The sequence below is a fragment of the Amblyomma maculatum genome, chromosome 1 (genome assembly GCF_055883805.1).
Source record: "Amblyomma maculatum isolate TAMU_Amacu chromosome 1, ASM5588380v1, whole genome shotgun sequence".
In the NCBI taxonomy this organism is placed as follows: Eukaryota; Metazoa; Arthropoda; class Arachnida; order Ixodida; family Ixodidae; genus Amblyomma; species Amblyomma maculatum.
Window position 1 is genome coordinate 379,775,875 of NC_139344.1, and position 18,393 is coordinate 379,794,267.

The following is an 18,393-nucleotide window of genomic DNA, read 5'->3' on the forward strand; positions in this document are numbered from 1 at the left end:
TGTGTGTGTGTGTGTGTGTGTGTGTGTGTGTGTGTGTGTGTGTGTGTGTGTGTGTGTGTGTGTGTGTGTGTGTGTGTGTGTGTGTGTGTGTGTGTGTGTGTGTGTGTGTGTGTGTGTGTGTGTGTGTGTGTGTGTGTGTGTGTGTGTGTGTGTGTGTGTGTGTGTGTGTGTGTGTGTGTGTGTGTGTGTGTGTGTGTTAAACATTCGCTTCTCATGAGAGCAACAAAGTTGAAACTTGTGTCAGTCTCTTTATAAAATAGGCACACAGCATACTATATGGCCAGATTTATTGGTTCTCAGTGCCTCTTTAATAGGGTACATACTTCTCCGAGGCCTCACGTCGCTCTGCGTTTAACTTTCACCGTTTAACAACAAATTTGATTGCGTACTGCAAAAAAAGAACTTTAAACAGCCCCCTATTGTACTTGTCATTAAAATGGATTGAGATTCAGCTAGCGTAATGCAAGTCATCTTCTGCAGACTGGCACATTGCAATACACGTACAAAAGACGTACATTTACTCTCATGTAACTCATGCGATTTCAGTACACCCTAGTCGGGCACAGCTACAGGTTGTATAAGAATGAAAAAACAGTGTATAAAAAGCAATATTCTTTTTGTTGATTCTAGTCTCAAGTTTCAAACCTCTCATGCCGTTGCAAATCCAAAGAAATGTTTTCAAAACGAAGGAAAATGTGTGATATATTTTCATGCTTATCAAGTAACCATTTATTATTTTTTTTTCTAAGTTTTGACTCATGATGCAATTAAGAGCACCTAGTTACTAAATATAAACTCTCGGTGTCTCGCGAACGCATCATTGAAAAGCAAAAATTCTGTTGAATCAGGTAATATCATTCATCGGTGGCGTTTCTGAGCCGATAGTAGAGACATCATCGATTGTACATCTTATGCTTAGAGGCATTAGCGCAACATACAAGAATTAGTGTAGACAAACACGGAGCGCGTCGTTTACTCTACCGCTCTTAATAGTCTAGTGTTGTTTTACACATAAATTAACTCCAACATTCTTTGTTTTATTTGGCCAAATACTCCCTTTCGACTCTGACGCACCCTGCTAACAAATATGTAACAACCGCTGCGCAGTGCATCAGTCCCCCTTATGGCTGAAGTCATCAAACAGCACCTTGTACATCTCACTTATAGCCCTTGTCAAAAAAATTGCGAAAGCACTGTGTAACCTACACTGCCGAAATGCTGCGCCCGCTGCCTCATGCTCGCTCTCATAATCATTATAACTAAATGCATCGTCATTATCATCGCTACTGTCATCATTATTACCACTAATTGCAGTGTCATTGTCGTCGCCACTATCATTCTCATGGTAGACAAAGAGAATCATGATGTGCTTCTCACAATTCTGAGCATGGCGCAGTTGGTTAGAGCGCTCGGCTGGGGATCTGAGGGATGGAGGTTCGATTCCCTGTGGAGACACGATTTCTATTTTTCTGATGACGTCATCAGGATGATTCACAGTTATAGTGTGAGAGGTATGCTGACGGACAGACAACGTTGAGCAAATTAAGGCTTTCGCCTTAAAACAAGCACCTTCTTCATTACACGTCCAAACAGTCACGTGACCTCCGCCAGACGCAATCAGCAGGCGAATTAGCAGGTCTCCAGATTTCCTACGACGAATCAGCCAGACCGGAAGGTTCTATAAGGCGTAGTAGCAATCCAACCCATGTGTATTTCACTTCAAACGTTGCGTAACGAAACTCCGTCTTCACAACTCATCAAAGGACATTATATAAGACTAAGATAATCACCCGAGTGCGTCCTCGGTAATATAAGTTGCAGTGATTCCATAGAAATTCTGTTTTGCGCGCTGCCCCGCACTTCACTTTTTCTTCCCTTTTCTCCATTTTTTAGGGGCCTGCTAATGCCACCCATAGCTGGCTATTTGGTGGAGGCATTCGGTTACAGTGCTGCAACAACAGTTATGGCGGCTCTTCTCGCCACCTGGGTGAGCCTTTTTTCTTGTCGGTTTTTTTTTTTTTATGCTAGAGTGGGTTTTGTCTCAACCTCCTTAAATATCTCTATTTCGGACAGTGCTTTCGTCATATCTCCGCATATGTACGTGAACTAACGAGAAAAATTCTTCGAGTGTAATGACACACAGAGCCTAAATAAACTATGAAAAGACATACGGACGTGACAAAGGGGAGTTCTCTTATAACTCGGTTTTCTCACGTTAGCATTGCAAGGTAGTGCTTCCATCCATGCAGGCCGACATTGTCGTGAATAACGTTTTACGAGGAGCATTCATTTGACTGATGGTGACGAGGCGTCATTCGAACTCAGCAGTCTAGCAAATTTATATAAGCAAAACAACCTGCACAATATTCTTTCTTTTCTTTTCATCAAATGCAATTTGATGCTCTTGCTATCGCATATGCGCTGCTCAGTACGTCAAAACCTTTGCGTCATAAGAATGTCCTTTTATTTGAACCTATTGCGTTTCGTTTCATATTTTTTTTTTCGCTGGCGAAACGCCTGCTCCCCCCACCCCCCCTTAAAAAAAAATACTTGAAGCTAGTACTTTGATTTATTTATTACAAATTACAAATACCTACAGCGCCCATTGGGTATTATCGTAGGCTGTGGTTGGTTGTAAACAAAAAAGCGGAAGCGAAATCATACAATCAGTTCTAAAAAGAAAGTTTTAACAAAAAGAATGGAAGCACATTCATTGCCAAATGTAAATGGCACACCCAATAAAATTTTGTGACTCAGTTTCACAATAAAGTACACTGCCTGTAATGTAACACAGATTCATATAATGTTCTCGATGGCAAGTGAAAAATTGGGTGCAGATACGACCTCATCCGGGAGTAAATTCCAATCTGAAATTGAGCGCGGAAAGAATGAAAACTTGAACGCATTTATGTGAATTCGATATGGCCTAATTTTTTTGGAAATATCTCGTCTCTTAGACTGATAATGAGGTTGTTTAAAATATGCGTTCCTATCAATTCCTGTGTTATCATTGTTAATGTTGTTCAAAAGCATTAACCGGAAGATTTTCCTGCGTGCGAAGAGCAGTTTCCAACCTAGACTTTTTCTTATTCGAGAACCTCTAATTTTGTAGTCGTAGATAGCCGTGTCGATTCTTGCACCCCTTTTTTGAACACGCTTTAACTTATCTTCAAGGGTTTTTGTGAAGGGATCCCAAGCCACACACGCGTATTCTAACACCATCCTGATATTAGAGAGGTGCAATGTTTCCTTCAGGGCTTTTGGTGCCAACTTTAAATTTCTTTGAAAAAGATGTAAAAGGCGACATGCTTTAGCGTATGTAGTTTAAATGTGATTTGTCTGGTCTAATGTCGCCATTAATGAGACACCCAGATGTTTGACTTCGTCGAGACATTGTACTAAAGTATTATTTATAAAGTAGGAGCAAGATAACTTTTTCTGGGGATCCGAGGTATGGAGTAGTGCTCCATAACGAGGTTCATTACGGGGCACTACTCATAAAGAGGAAAACCGCTGCATAACGCGGAATAGTTATTACACCGTTTATCATAGCGCATATCGCTACGGCTACAGCTTCCCATGTACAGTGCGCCTTCAGTGCGCCTTTCCACATCACCACTACGATGACAGATGTCTCAAGGAGCTAGTGATGCTAGCTTCGGTCAGCAAATCTATTGCGTCTCGACCCTATCTATACCCGTGGGCCGTAGCGGCATGCGGGGTGCGGTAAGCTGCATAATGATGCCTGGTATAATAAAGGTTCAATTCATTTGCCCGGCTAAGTTCCATCCCGCTGTGTTTGACCTCAAACGAAAGCGCAAAACGTATTCAGCACTAGGTCCATGTCCGCCTTCTCTCACAAGAAATCTTGTATATGCTAGAACAAGGAGTAACAATGTCATCGTCTTGAGTTTTCAAAGGTTGAAAATCTCAAGTGTGGGAGCTTTAAGACAAGGCACGATACTCATGTGACGAAAATTTTACGGGTTAAAGGCTACGCTCCCTAGGTTCAAGATAGCATGTGCTGTCCTCTACAGAGAAAGGAGTGCGGCCCGTGACATCATAAAACGGCTTCAATTCAAAATGAATATAAGCGATTGTCACGACGTCATAGCAACTAGGCTGCGTTTTAAATTACAACTGTTTATTCGCAGCTGTGAAGGCCTAAGTTGGACGTCCGAGGTTGGGAAAATAACAGGTTATTCTCATTTTTTAATAGCGAATCAAACGTCGTCCTATCCGATTCACTGTCAAATCAAAAAATGCATGTCCCTAATTATTGATCACTACTAGAATTTTCTCAACAGTATTCGAATAGTACAGTAGTTATCGATGCTACGAAACGGTGTAGTTTCTTTCAGCGAACGACTATTTCTAAAACAACGTCCACTCCACCACTTCACTCTGCGCGCAGCAGTCATCGGCTGTTCTATTAACCTGGCAGAGTTTAATGCTCACCCAACATCTTCAAAACTGAGCGGCAGAGCAGTTTTCTGCCAAGATTAGCTAATCAGGCCGCAGCCTCTACCCATACCAACGTGCCCAGCCATCAACCTTGTTGAAAAACCCCAAAGATGGCTGCATAGTATGAAAGAACTGAACACGAGTTGAAGGAGAACTTCAATTCGCAAGCCGAGCCAACTTTTCAACAAGGGGACTTGTCTTCGTCTAGCTAGCGAGATCGTCGCTAAGAGGGAGGAGTGGGGGAGGTTAAATGCGCTTTTTCTTACGAAGAAGGAAACCGAGGGAGGGAGAGAGAGGGGAGGGGGGGGGGGGGGCAAGTAAGGCGAGGAGTGACAGAATGTTTCTTCGCTATGAGTATCTAACATTTATACATAAATTCAGGAAGTCTATGCTCAATGTTTTCTTTTTTTTTCAATCAATTCGATGAAAAGCTGCAAGTGGTATCGACCTTTAAAGAATTGTGTCAGCAATCACCCTCCTTGTGTCTCGTAAAAAATATTTCCAGAGGAACGCCCAGAAAGCCAGAGTATGCTAAAGATCCCAAAACAGTCTTGCGCATTTTCAACTTTTACGCCGTCTGTGCCTGCGTGTACAAGTGTTGAGGCAAAGTTTTCATAATACCTAAATCACCAGTCGTGTTTTTTACGGCATGCAAGGGCTTGACAATGGGAGGCATCGCAGGAAAATTTTACTGATGGTTTTTTTCTTGTGACCAAGTTGATGGTGCTATATTTCAGGTATTAAGCGTACCCTTTCAGCAATATAGGAGATAAATTGATGCACCTGAGCAGACAAAAGTACATGAAGAGTTTCTGTATGCACCGTAGCCATAAAAAATTAATTTGCAAGATGTCGCTGCACGGTACGTTTGAAAAAACGTAATAGTCATTTCACTGCACTTTATGAGGAACGTCATATTTGTGCATTTCGCTTGGAGCTCAGTTAGTCGCAGCATTATATTAAGGTCATTTTTTTTTAACCTACACCGGCTACGGCAGTGTAGAAAAACTCCAATATTTTCAATTTTGTTTTGATACACTGCTGTAACTGGTGCCGGCTAATAAGTGGTCTTAATGACCGTGCCTATGTTTGCATTTCTGTGTTCGGTTTACCGGCGCATAAGTAGCTATAGCTATGATGCACCAAGCACGAGGTTGTTATAGTTTGTTTTTTACCCATTTCATTTATTCGGCAAATTGTGTAAGACATTTGCTGTTTTTTAGAAAAAGGAAAACACAAGACAATCAATGAGTCCATTTTCGCCCAAATCGGTTTTGGGTAGAAAGAAATGTGTTCGCTGTAAAAGCGGGTAAAATATTTTTTCCCTAGCGTTTCAAATCTTGTACATGAGAATAGAACGTGGTTCACAGATAATTCGCTTCCAAATTTTTTACAGAGGTGCTTGTCTTCTTTGTCAGAAAAAAGAACAATTTACGTTATGTGTGTTTTTGCAGTACGAAGATGGCATAGAACTACTGTGAAATGTTCCTGACACTGTCATGATTACCATTCTCCCAAAATGTACTTCACAAAGTATAATATATTATATACTTCACTATTCCACGAATACTGCCGTTTTCCTTTAGTTTGCTAAGCACAGGTTTCATGCTGTCTTTGAATGGTATACTGACATCACTGATTCGCCCGTCACTAGCTTTAGCAGCACAAGCGTCGATCTGCTCTCTTGTTGCCTTTAATGCCGAGATAAATGGGGATTCAGGATACTTTTGCGTTATATGCCAGAGAATTTGCCATTGATGTGTTCTGTATACTGTATCGGAGTACGGCAGTGACTGTATTTCTAGGATTAAGAGCTGTCAGGACGCTTAGGGGTTCTGTGAATATTTGTGATGCTATTTGTGAAGTTTTCGTTTATTATTTTGACTACTGCTAGAGAGATGCCTATAGTGCTGAGAAAGAAAGCAATCCCCGTTTTCAAATACCTAAATCGAATATAAATAGCATAGCGTTGCCCTAATAATCCCTTAATAATTCCGGAGGCATTCCGTTTTTTCTAATATTAGGCTTCTTTTTTTTTTTGTTCGCTACACAGGTTCCAGTCATGCTTACCGTGTGGGTGGCCAAGACGTTCTTCTCATACAGAACAGCGAAAATGAACCTGACTGATGCGCGAGATAAGTGGGCGGTGGAAAATAATAATTTCGCCCCCGACAAATAAAAATATTTACTTACAACTATTTTTGTACTGTTCACTTTGTTTTATCGGCCGATCCATTTTATCCTTTAATGCGCCTGCAGGCACGAAACTGTGCTCACATTTCGCAGGCAAAGCCCCCTCCAACCAACGACCGTGGCTTTAGACCATTTATATTGCTCTCTTCTAGCCTTTTGTGCCGGTGTTAAGCCTTGTGGAAGAGCATCCGCCTCGATTTTGGGAGGTACCAGGTTCGATACCCGGTGCCGCCGGCTACCCACCGGATTCCAATTGGTACAAGATTTCCCCCAGCCTGTTTCTCTGCTCTTCTGGGGTAGAATGCTTGGGAAAAGGGTCAATGACCGAAAACGTTTGGGCGTTAGGCAAGTTCAAACAATCCCTTTTACCAAAGAAATGTTCTTGTTGTAGAGCATCCGCCTCTTATTCGGGAGGTACCATGTTTCATCCCTAGTGCCGCCGGGTACCCACCGTTTCCCAATGGGTACAAGATTTCCCACGGCCTAGTACTCGTTCTTCTGGAGTAAAATGCTTGTGAAAAGGAGCCGTGGACCAAAAATGTTTGTTAAAAAAATTGAGGAGAAATTCATCGGCAGCCTTCGATTACAGTCAAATCGTCTTTATCGATTTCAATCGATCAATGTTGTGTATGTCATAGCTCACTGACACAACGTTCCTACCTCAAGCACAACTCAATAAAACCGTACAGCGAGAATGGGTTCCGCAACATGCTCGGAGTGTCGCCGAGAGGACACCTGTTAAAAAAAAAACAGCACAAAGAAGCACAAAACACACGGTTTGAAAATCACAAACCCACGTTCTGTGAGTGAATAACTTCTGGCCGTTCACATTAACCAAATAGCTCTAAACTGCGAGCGGCAAGGTTCATGTTACAAGTCTGTGAAGCTCAATTATAGATGGGCATGAAGCGTTGTATTGGCTTTGCTTTTCAACGCTAGCTAATCGAAAGGCTATAATCTGAGTCAAAAACGTAAGTATGACGTCAGACGTCAATCGTGCATACGCCATCTACACCAGACAAGGTGCCCCGAATTTGGCCAATAAACTTTTGTTTCAACAGATCTACTTGCTTCCAAGCAGGCTGCACATCAGAGCAGTGTAGAGCTTTTGCAAGATCTTTCACCAGAGCGTTGTCACGAAGTGTTTCCTTTCGAGAAGCATCAGAGAGCTTGCATTTTGGTACGCTTCGAGTACAGAATGAAATATGCCGAAAACTGCATCGCAGCAATACTCGGCCCACATCTACGTCACGAAAACGGTCTACAAAAGCCAAATCTAAGCTTACTTTGAGCATCATGTTCAACTGCTGCAAAGTCGTGCAATGTCTGAAGCAACCCTGGACTGGTGGCACTGAGGTTAAAGGACACACATGATAGATAAACTTGAAGGTACATTCTAAAGATATATGCTATTAGTATCATCTGTTAGGCGTGGAAGTAATTCGAGTGGTCGGAGGAAGAAAAGGCAGGAACTGACACCATTTATTGAAGTAAAACAAAACAAACTGTGCTAGCTAGTGCTCGGGACGTTTGATGCGAGATAAATTGCTCAAGCGTTTTAAAACTCCTCGCTGCACGTGAGGGCGAAACTACAGCAGTATTTATGAAAAGCCCTCTAAACCCACAACTCTTATTCGACACTCGCGGTTTCATTGTACAATACGTCCCAGTGCCGATCAGTCTAATTATTGATCGGAAACTGAGCGGTCTCGAGCACACCAGTTTGCGAGCATTGGACAGAATATACCGGGTGTACCAGCTAACCTGAACCAAGGGTTAAGAAATAATATATTTGAGGTAGGTCAGTGAAACCAATTGCATACAACTGCCAGCCTGTTTGCGCACTACAGGCAATTCTTTTGTTTTGCAATTACTTATTTAGCTAATTATGTTAATTTTTCTAATTTATTAAATATCGACTTTAGACCAAAAATGTGAACTGGAAAGTTCTAGAGCACCTTCAGAAACCCCCATTCCATTAATTGCGATAAAGAAAGTCTCACGCGTATCTTTTTTTCCGAGCTCAGAAGAAAGCCCGCGAAATACAAATAATACCACGTGACTAGCGCATTTGTGCGCCGCGATTGTGGTGCTCTCAGTCGTGGTTTAAGCGAACGAAATCAGCTGCGGCCGTGACCCGATGGTCCCGTTACAGCGGCAGGCAGAAATGTTGGCGATGGTTCCAACGAGCTCGAGCTCGCCCGTCGCCACCGCGATTTTGGCCAGGCCTGCGCGCCGCAGCAGCCTATATCACGACAAGCGGATGGCGATAAAGAAGCGGCAAATGAAGGTGCAGCGCTAATTTTAGTCGAGTCACATGATGTCATCTCGCCCCTTTACCCAAGCCTGTATGCGCATCCGCTCATCCGTTTGTCGTGACGTTCGCTGTTGGGAGAGAAGGAGGCCTTGTTAGAATCTCGGTGGTGTCGGCTCGCCGCTCTCGCTGCTACTGCACCGTCACGTGGGCCGGCTGTCTGACGCGGGCGAAGAAGCCATCTCAGGCATATCGGCCTGCAACTTTAACGGGGCCAAGAAGACACGGCCGCAGCTAATTTCGTTCGCTCAAACCACGACTGAGAGCACCACAATCGCGGCGCACAAATCCACTAGTCACGTGGTATTATTTGTATTTCGCGGGCTTTCTTCTGAGCCCGGAAAAAAAGATACACGTGAGACTTTCTTTGTCGCAATTAATGAAATGGGGGTTTCTGGAGGTGCTCTACAACTTTCCGATTCACATTTTTGGTCTAAAGTCGATATTTAATAAATTAGAAAAATTAACATTATTAGCTAATTAAGGAATTACAAAACAAAAAATTGCCTCTAGTGCGCAAGGAGGCTGGCAGTTGTATGTAATTGGTTTCACTGACCTACCTCAAATACATTATTTTGTACCCCTTGGTTCAAGTTAGCTGGGAAACCCGGTATATATATATATATATATATATATATATATATATATATATATATATATATATATATATATATATTATAGGACAACTCTTTAATCTAGATACCATCGCACTATCCACAGGACTAAGAATTATCAAATATAGATGAAAATCTTCCGGTATTACAAGAAACTGAAACGTGCCCTTCCAAGAAGTTGTGCACGTTTTTAAATACTGGTGCATACCGGAGGATATGAGCTTTGAGTGTAGGAGTGCCTAGGTTCTATGCAAAGGAAGCAAAGAGGATATATTGCGCGAAATATCATATATTATAGAATAGCTATGAGCTACAATACAGAGGAACAAGGAATGCTTTGTAGCTCAAAGTAGTATTCCAAGGCAGGCTACAAATATCCTGGTGTCCCAAAATGCAGGTGAAGAACATGAAACGTTTTAGAACATAGACTACAATACGAACCAGATAATCACTTTGTTTCTCTTCAAGAGTAATGCATACTTTGTCGGCCGGCTGAATGATGATAATGATGGAACATGTTTATTGAAGATAAAAAGATCTGTGCAAGGAGTGTGAGGGGTGATTTTAGGAAAGTTGGTCTGATCCTTAGTGCGAAATTATGTTCGCTAAACTTGCCGCAGTAGCGGTTCTTTTTCTTCTTGATACTAGCTGGACAGAGTGACTTCCATCCTCCCTGTATTTGCTGTTTTAGGCGTCGAAGGTAAGATTACTCGGGCAGGCCTATATTATATGACAAAAAATCGGCTATATGCCCAATAAATTTTCATTTTTCTGTGCAGGATTCTGGCTCGATAGAGCGAAGCTTCACTGGAATATTAACAGTCATGGTTTGTAATAAGCTTAAATGACACGGTTTTGCTGTATCTAATTTCATTACTAAGCCTGAGAAATTATGGTGTTATAAGCGCAAATGTTGTAATACGTCTGAGTAGGTCAATAATGGAGGTATGGAGTCCGATACTTCAGAGAAGGGAAAGAAGAGAGTCTGGATTGGGGCGAAAACCTAGGCTGTGTGTGCACGTTTATTTCCTCCCTACACCCTAACACCTGGTACCAAAAGCAGCCGTTAGCCTCAGGATCTTGCAGGCTAACAGCCCGATTCCGCGTATATAACTTATGTGCGCAGTCAGTGAGTCTGTAGCGATGTATGCGAAATTAGGTTGCGAAGCCTCCACTGGAATCACCAACTCATCCGACCCTGCAATCTTTCCGTGCCGAACAGAAATTCCATTGACCGTCTACAGAAGTCCTGACCCACCACCGATATTGTCAAAACCCGTGCTACAGAGCCCATGTCATCCACGAAGGAGTTCTCTAATTTAAGGTACCTCCTATCCATCATAGATCTAGCAATCGTCCTTGCTTGATGATGTTCCGGCTGCATGTTTTAGGCAGGGGCATTACCGCAAACTTGCCCCTATACTTATCGGGACGTAATGCCACATGCTAGGCAATCCTACATTATTCATAAATATTTTTGTCGACATTGTTGGGTCTTCTGTCTTTGCGCATTTAGTCCTTACCCGTACTAATACCCTAACATGATCGTCATATATAACAAACATCGCTACTGCTAATCGCACTCGCAGGAGTTTAAGTGGACAGCTTTGTTTTGCTAGCCCTTCCACTAAACTGCTTATTACCTTTGTTATTGTTGTTTTGTTTACCACGCAACCAATTCTGCTTGGACCTGTACAAAATTTGCAGTAGTGAATAAAGAAAGAAGAAAGAAACTATTATCGTACTTTTGTCCGACATAAAATACAATTCGTTTCAGCCGTATGGGACCCTCATCTGTGAAAACTTGCTTTAATTGTACAAAAATAAAAGGTCGCGCTAACCTCTTTATTTCCTAGTGCTACCCGCTTCATATTATTCTAGTGCTTCCGCCTTAAAGGGGCCCACAAACACCTCCCGAGCATTGCTCACAAGCTATCCCAGTCGCATGATTATGCTGCGGTACACATTTGATCGTAATAACACACGTCTACGCTCAGTACAGGTTCTACAATTCTATTCGAAAGTTGGCGCTATCTTTCCTTCGTCTTTTGCGATCCTTCTCCTTTGTGCAACGCTACTAAGTATTAGCGTTTTCAAATGACTATTGGTCTGCTTCTTTGCGACGTCACGCATCCATTAAACTACCACTTATGCCAAAATAATTGAAATACGCTTAACGTTTAGTTATCAGGAAAGAAAATTATGTTTTGCAGACAGAAACATTTATTGAAAGCTTTTTTTCTTGCAGTTCCGGTCTCGCGCGGGCACCTCGTTTCAGTTCCCTGCGGGTCGCTTTCCGTCTGTGTGTGTTCTCTCGTTTCTTGTGTCTCCCATGCAAACTGGGCTTCGAAGTCGGCTTACCGGTCTCCAGCATTAGGTCAGTGCCTTAAATGCCGTGCCCCAGTGCACCACGTCGTACGAAGTGCAGCAAAATTTCTGAGGCAACCGCTCCATTCACGTGTCCACCAAACCAAAATGTGCACCTCGGATCAAGTCAAGGTGACAACATACGGTGGTAAGTAATATGTTTACTAGCCTAAATATAGCACACAGATAGGTGCAATGAGTTAGTCATTGTTGTGATGGATTATTACTGTGGTGGCTTTTAAAATCCTACCGTCTGAACTGTTCGCTTGATTGCGCCAAACTCATTTTGTTTCGTAGTAAGTTTGTAGGGTATAAACTTTTGTCTTATATTAAATTAGCTAAGACTGTACCTACCTGGCTCGGCCGTGCGCGATGCTTGAAACCGCGGTATCGTGTGCCGGGGTTGGCAGCTTTCGGCCCCTGATACTGGCGCAGATTGAGGGTTCGCATTGTACGCAGCAACAACACATTAGGCACACTTACCTAACTTACTACGAGCAAATAAAAGTTACTGCAATATCAAAGCTGCCTGTGCAGTTTCACCACAAACGACTGAGCGGTTGAGCCGGAGAGGTGCAAGCCGCCGCGGTAAACACGTATTAAGATACAAATGCTGTATCTACCCCCTGCAAGGTTTCACATGACGTGCAAAGATGAGGAGGCACCGAAGAAACAAAGAAAACATCTTTATTTCGAGAGAAGTCCTAAAGCATATTCCATTATGCCCTGAGGCAGTAAACGACGTTATTAAAAAAAAAAAAAATTCTCTCCGCGGCGAAGCCCTGCGCTTTCTTAGTCACGCATCAGTATAAATTACCGCTAAGAACACACTATTATTTCGCACGCATAATAATAATCAGCACAAATACACTGTTGTCTTGTAAACTGTGTAGCTTAACGGATGGGGAACAGCGAGTCCGCGAAAAGAGGGATGTGACATGGTCACTTGTGAAGTCTGCTCACTTAATAACTTCCACTTACTTCCAGCTTGGCCTCAAGAAGCTCAACAACTCTGACCGGCATAATTATTCGCAATCTAGCCTTACACACACCCTGAACCCACAGTTGCTCTGCCTTTCCTACTTTTTGTTTAAAGCGGCGGCTTTGACGCAATACTTGAAGGGCCTGCGAGCGGCCGCACACCATGTGGAGTTGCCACGATAAGCAAACAGCAACATGTTTTGTGAGCAATTTTGCTTGGTCGCAGCCAGAAGCGAAACACTGAGACATGGGTACAATAAGACTGCACTCATTCCAACAGGAAAAGACATATGAAAGTGCGCTCCAGCTATTGTCAGTCGCAGCAAACATATTGAAACAATTGTTTCGGTTCCAGCGGCCAATGCTTTGCGGCGCTGATGCCAGTCTGTTGAGCATTTGGGTTAAGTATACTGACAGTTGTACTGTGCAATTGAATAGTCATGATGAAGCGCCAATCTGCGCCTGTGTGACGCAATTAGTCCTTCTTTTGATGGTCTTTCATAGGCATCAATCATAAAGTGGCGCTCTGAACCTGTGCTTGCAGCTTTCTCTCTGTGTGAAGACCCCTGAGACCGTTTTTCCGCATCGTGGAGGAGCTTGTGGACGTACACTGCGTGAAATATTCATCAAGATTACAACAGTTCACTTAGTTTTTCGTGTAATATACAACAGTTCACTTAGTTTTTCGCGTAATATTATAAGTAGAACAAAGCTTTAACTTACAAAAAGTAGGCTCCATTTTCAATGGAGCGGCACTCAAATTTCCTTTTCTTGATTTTGCCATTTTCACTTTCCAGCGGTCCTCTCCTTTTTTTTCTGTGCCTGGAGCCTTCAAGAATTTTCATTAAAGTGAATAACAGCCAGATGTGACCTAAAAAGAAGATAAATATTAATAAATTTCTCATACTTTGGAAAAAAATGTGTTTCTTGTTGCCCACTAGCAAAATTATGCCGAGTAGAGGCTACTATACCAACTATTATGCATTATATTCGCATCACTGCAGCACAGAGATTGCTTCTGTTTTAGCTTCTATATCCAGCGCCTTTATATCGAATTAAGAATGTGACGCAATGATCTTCAAGCAGCAAAATGAATGCATGACATGGGCTATACAACATCATATCGTGAATCACCCGTGTTCTCCCTGCTGTTGTATTCTAGCGATCATCATTAGTCCAAGTGATCAAGTGAACCTTGAGCATTCTATCAGTTTCAATACAGTAGCTTCGAAACATTCGAGGTGGTTTTAGAGGTGTCAGAAACTTGCGCTGATAACTGCCAGTTCTTTAAAAACTACCTTTGTCTTGGGACTGCACTAAGATGAGGAGCACAAAAAAAGAGAGTTGTTTTTCGAGCGAGCCCTTCATGCTTGCTCTCAACTTCGTGTCATTGCAATGTCTCAGTTCTCGTCATTTCTGTATGTATGTATTCCTAGTGCGTTGTCCTTTATCTCATCCCATCTGCTTATTGTTACATAACAGCAACGACTTTCAATGAGGACCCTTAGGTGGCCTATGCAGTACGTCTATAGCCTCCTGTTTCACTTTTCCCATGGAAGGGTATAACAGAATGGCTAGTGCTACCATCCTACCAAATATGTTTTTACTATATTATATGAAGCATCCTTGAATGTCAAAAGTGTGCACCACAGTCATCTCCAAATGTATGAAAACTACCTTTCATATGGCAGTGTTACAAGTTTCGAAAAGAAACACGCAAGATAATTTCAGCTAATTTTACAGCTATGTATTTACTATCAGGATGGAATGATTGTGGCAACTGGCTCATCAGGTGCATTGGGTGTTTACTTTATGCAGAAGTTGGGATTGAGTTACGGGGTGAGCACTTTCTTTTTTTTTTGCAGATGTCAGGGTTTACTCCTGTCAATCGCAATTGTAGGGTCTCGTTTTACCTGGCCTGATAACATGAGAGCTCTAGATCAAGCACTGCACTAAGGAGACGGAAGTCAAGCCCAACTTCCATAAAAAGATGGCACATAATGCGTCCAGTAACACAGCACCCTGCTCCCTCCTCACATTAAAAAAAAAAAAAGAAAATCAACACTTCAACTCGTTTTCTCTTTTTCTTCAAACCTCAGCACTTCACCATAAGAAACACTGTTTTGAGGTGCTTGAATTTGGTCAGATTTCAATTTTTTAGCCCTCCAGGGCTATTCCATAGTAAACACTAAAAGCAATCTGCTTGGTTGCAAGTTTTAATGGGCTGCTTAGCAAGTTGAAGAATCGAAAGGAGCAAAAGGAAATGGAGCAAATAAAGCACAAGCTTTCATAGATGAACTTCCGCTTTTCTTTTTTGTACTGTGTTCTATTTCCTCTGGCCTCTGTTCCTTGTCATCTTTAAAATTTTCAATATAGAATGGTATTAAAACTCCCATTGTATTTGTGTTCCATACTGGCATGTATAACCAAGCTGTCCCAGTATTAAAAAATATTGCAGTCTCAGCACTCACATTTACATTATTTTGTTTCTTCATTTCATTATGGGTTTCTTTCTCGGCTATGTCATATGTGAACTTGCTGTTATGTGCGGATGTGTAGATAGTTTTTTCCGTGATTCTATTTGCATTACCTACCCCTTAAATTTATCATTGGACGAAAAATGCCACAAATGGGGCCGTGCCTCCGCCAAACAACATCAAAGTGAAAATATACAAAAACAAAAAACAAACATATACAAAAGAAATTACCTCTGCTCATCCATTGCCTGTTTGCAAGGAGCTCATGCAGGCATTTGTTGTATTGTCCATCATGGTCACCATGCTTATCGCATATGTGGTTCAACAGGCTCCCCACATGCTGATTATCAGGTCACCATCTCCCTGGTCCAGAGCAGTAAACATGACATCTGATTGTCTGTATCCATAGTTACATTGCTTCACAGCCCTTCGATCTGCTCACAGCTTTCAAGTTCTTAAATCCAGTACAGAATAGTGTTATGACCATGTGTTCGCCCTAATTATTAAAGCAACCAACTGCACACATATTCAGTATTGTGCCAAGCATCAAAGTAGTGCTGTATGTGCGACTTGCCGTTCTTGCAATATGTCCGGATAACTGGGTGGCGGTCTGTTGATAGATGAAATTAAAAACTCATTACATAATAATATATGTCAGCAAATGTGCCTCTTCCCTAATGGTTTGCAACAATGAAGCATTTTGTAATTCAAATAATTGTATTGTATAATGATTTATTCTTTTTATGTGTAGACATGCAAGCAACATTAGCTAAGGCACTCTTCGTGAGGTTGAAAATAATTTCTCTCAATAATATGCAGAAATTGTCACCCTTTGTTAAATACGGCACTGAGACTCGTTAAGTTGAGGCCAGGCCCCATGCTCGCGCTATTGGGCACTGCAGCTGACCCCATACAGTTAATATGAATTGCAGCTCGCCAATTTTCGTATTGTAGCATTGCCTTACCTCACCTATTTTTACCTGTTCGCATTGTAAGATATGGTCGGTCTGAATGACAACAACACTGTACGTGCAGTACTTCGCGTTGTAGCCGGGGGAGTGGAACACCCATCTCCTGCGAGGTCCACTTCCATTCCATCCAGCTGGCTGATGATCTGCACCTACTGTTCCTGGAAAATCTGAGACAAACACAAATGCGCATTGGGTGAGCCACTTGCAACATTGCGCGGAACTGTGTCACTCGATCGTTGCACTGCCGCATTGATCGTTGCAGTGTTGCATTCGCGCGTGCTAGGTTTTCAGTTTATCTTCCCCTCCCCCCCCCCCCTTTTCGCAGGAAACGTTTAGCTGTGATAACTCCTGTCAACCAACACTTACACTTCCGATCAGAAGCTGATCGCTTAGTGATTAAGAGGCACAACTTTGAACGAATAAGCCAGTTCACGCGAGCGATAACGTTTCATTCGCGACCTCCCTCCCCACCTCCTGCTGAAGGGTAAAGACCTTTGGCCCTTTTTTTCTGTTTCCATCTCTTCATTCCTGACAGTGTCCCGCCTTTCTTCTCCTTCTTCGCTCTTTTATCAACCGCCCATCTTTGTTTTCACTTGTTTCTTTCCTGGCCGCCTAGGTTAGTGAACATGGACACGGCTCCATCCGCATCACATTTCAGGGTGTTCTCTGTGCAAACACCGCATGGAGTAAAAAAAGAAAAAAAAAGGCTATATGGTGGGAGTCATGCTGCGATCATAATCGGGCACCGAACAGAGTTTGTTCACTTCCTGTCGGAGCACGCGTTCTCCGTCTTCCCGTGGTCAGCTGAGGCCGAATCGCACCTGACAAACTACACCACTGCGCACAACTACGCAGTCCTTTTCACCTAATCTCCCTTTTTTTTAGTATCGATCGTTATCTTTTACGAAGGGGCACCGTATAGTCAAACGCAAGAGGAGCCTAAACACGAAGGTTTCAAGGTTCAAGCAAAGTGCACGAGAGAGTTTCACTCTGCAACGCCCGGAAGACCGCTCTCTACGACCTCGATTCTGAATTTCTAGTCTTTCGCTGACATGTCATACCCTTGCTGCGGCATGGATATTATGGACCCCGAGCTCGAAAAACGACTTCGACGAATGAGTGCCGAGATGGGGCTCGAACACCATAAGTATACGCCGTTATAGAACCCGGTGCTGAACCCCGACGACGATAGTATACGGCTTATAAGGGTGAATTGGTGCGTGGGGTCGACTAGCGTAGTAGTAAAAAATATGAAAATCCCATCGTAAGCTCGCCACTGGTTTATTTTGAGCAATGTAATTCACAGTGATCATGACAAATCTCGCTTATGCACGCCACAACACTGAGCAAGATCGCCTGAGTTAAAAACAAAATCCGCACTGTACTGTGATTAAGAGTCTAAAGTTAATATTATCACAATGTTTTCAATTTACACTTACCAGCAGTGTTGAAAGAAACAGCGTTGGTACCGGTCCTTCACGCAGACGCAGTCTTGTTTGGATCCCCAAATCGCTAACCACATCCGGGGCATCGGGAGAGAAATGCCGTCCACAAACGTAGAAAAACGCTTTCTTCGCCGATGCTGGCTATCCGATGAGCTGTAAGCACTGTTTCCGATGGTTGGCGTCTTGAGGCACGTTATGCAAAATGCTTTTCCTGCCGTCACAAGCAATACCCTCGAAGCCAGGTACTGCACACTATAGCAACTCATGCCCCGCCAAAACGACAATTCAACGCTTCGATAACTGCCTTTGCGAACTCAAGAGAGTGGCCAGTCTAGCCCAGAGCTGTCCTGCACCCGCCACGCACACGACGTAACACAAAAACCAGGGTGAGGTCAAAGCCACGAATGTATAGCGTGGCAACAAAACTTCCGAGTTGCGCCGAAGGGAGATTACGATGAAGCAGACTACGAGATAACCCCGCGGCGCATTGGCAAGCAAGCGCGCCAAAACGGAAGTTTCGCCGTGCGGGGCTAAGCAAGAAAGTAAAAGCGCAAATGCGTAAGTTGT

The 18,393-nt window shown here is 42.9% G+C and overlaps 1 protein-coding gene across 1 annotated transcript in view; it reads left to right on the top strand.

Annotated features, from left to right (window-relative positions):
* LOC146208345 (MFS-type transporter SLC18B1-like) overlaps positions 1-6,643 on the top strand; it is a 60,441-nt gene extending 53,798 nt beyond the window's left edge. The window contains exons 12-13 of the mRNA XM_084578421.1: positions 1,894-1,987; positions 6,518-6,643. Coding sequence (XP_084434547.1) covers positions 1,894-1,987; positions 6,518-6,643 — 220 coding nt within the window. The remainder of the gene's footprint in view (positions 1-1,893; positions 1,988-6,517) is intronic.
* The last annotated feature ends 11,750 nt before the right edge of the window (positions 6,644-18,393 follow it).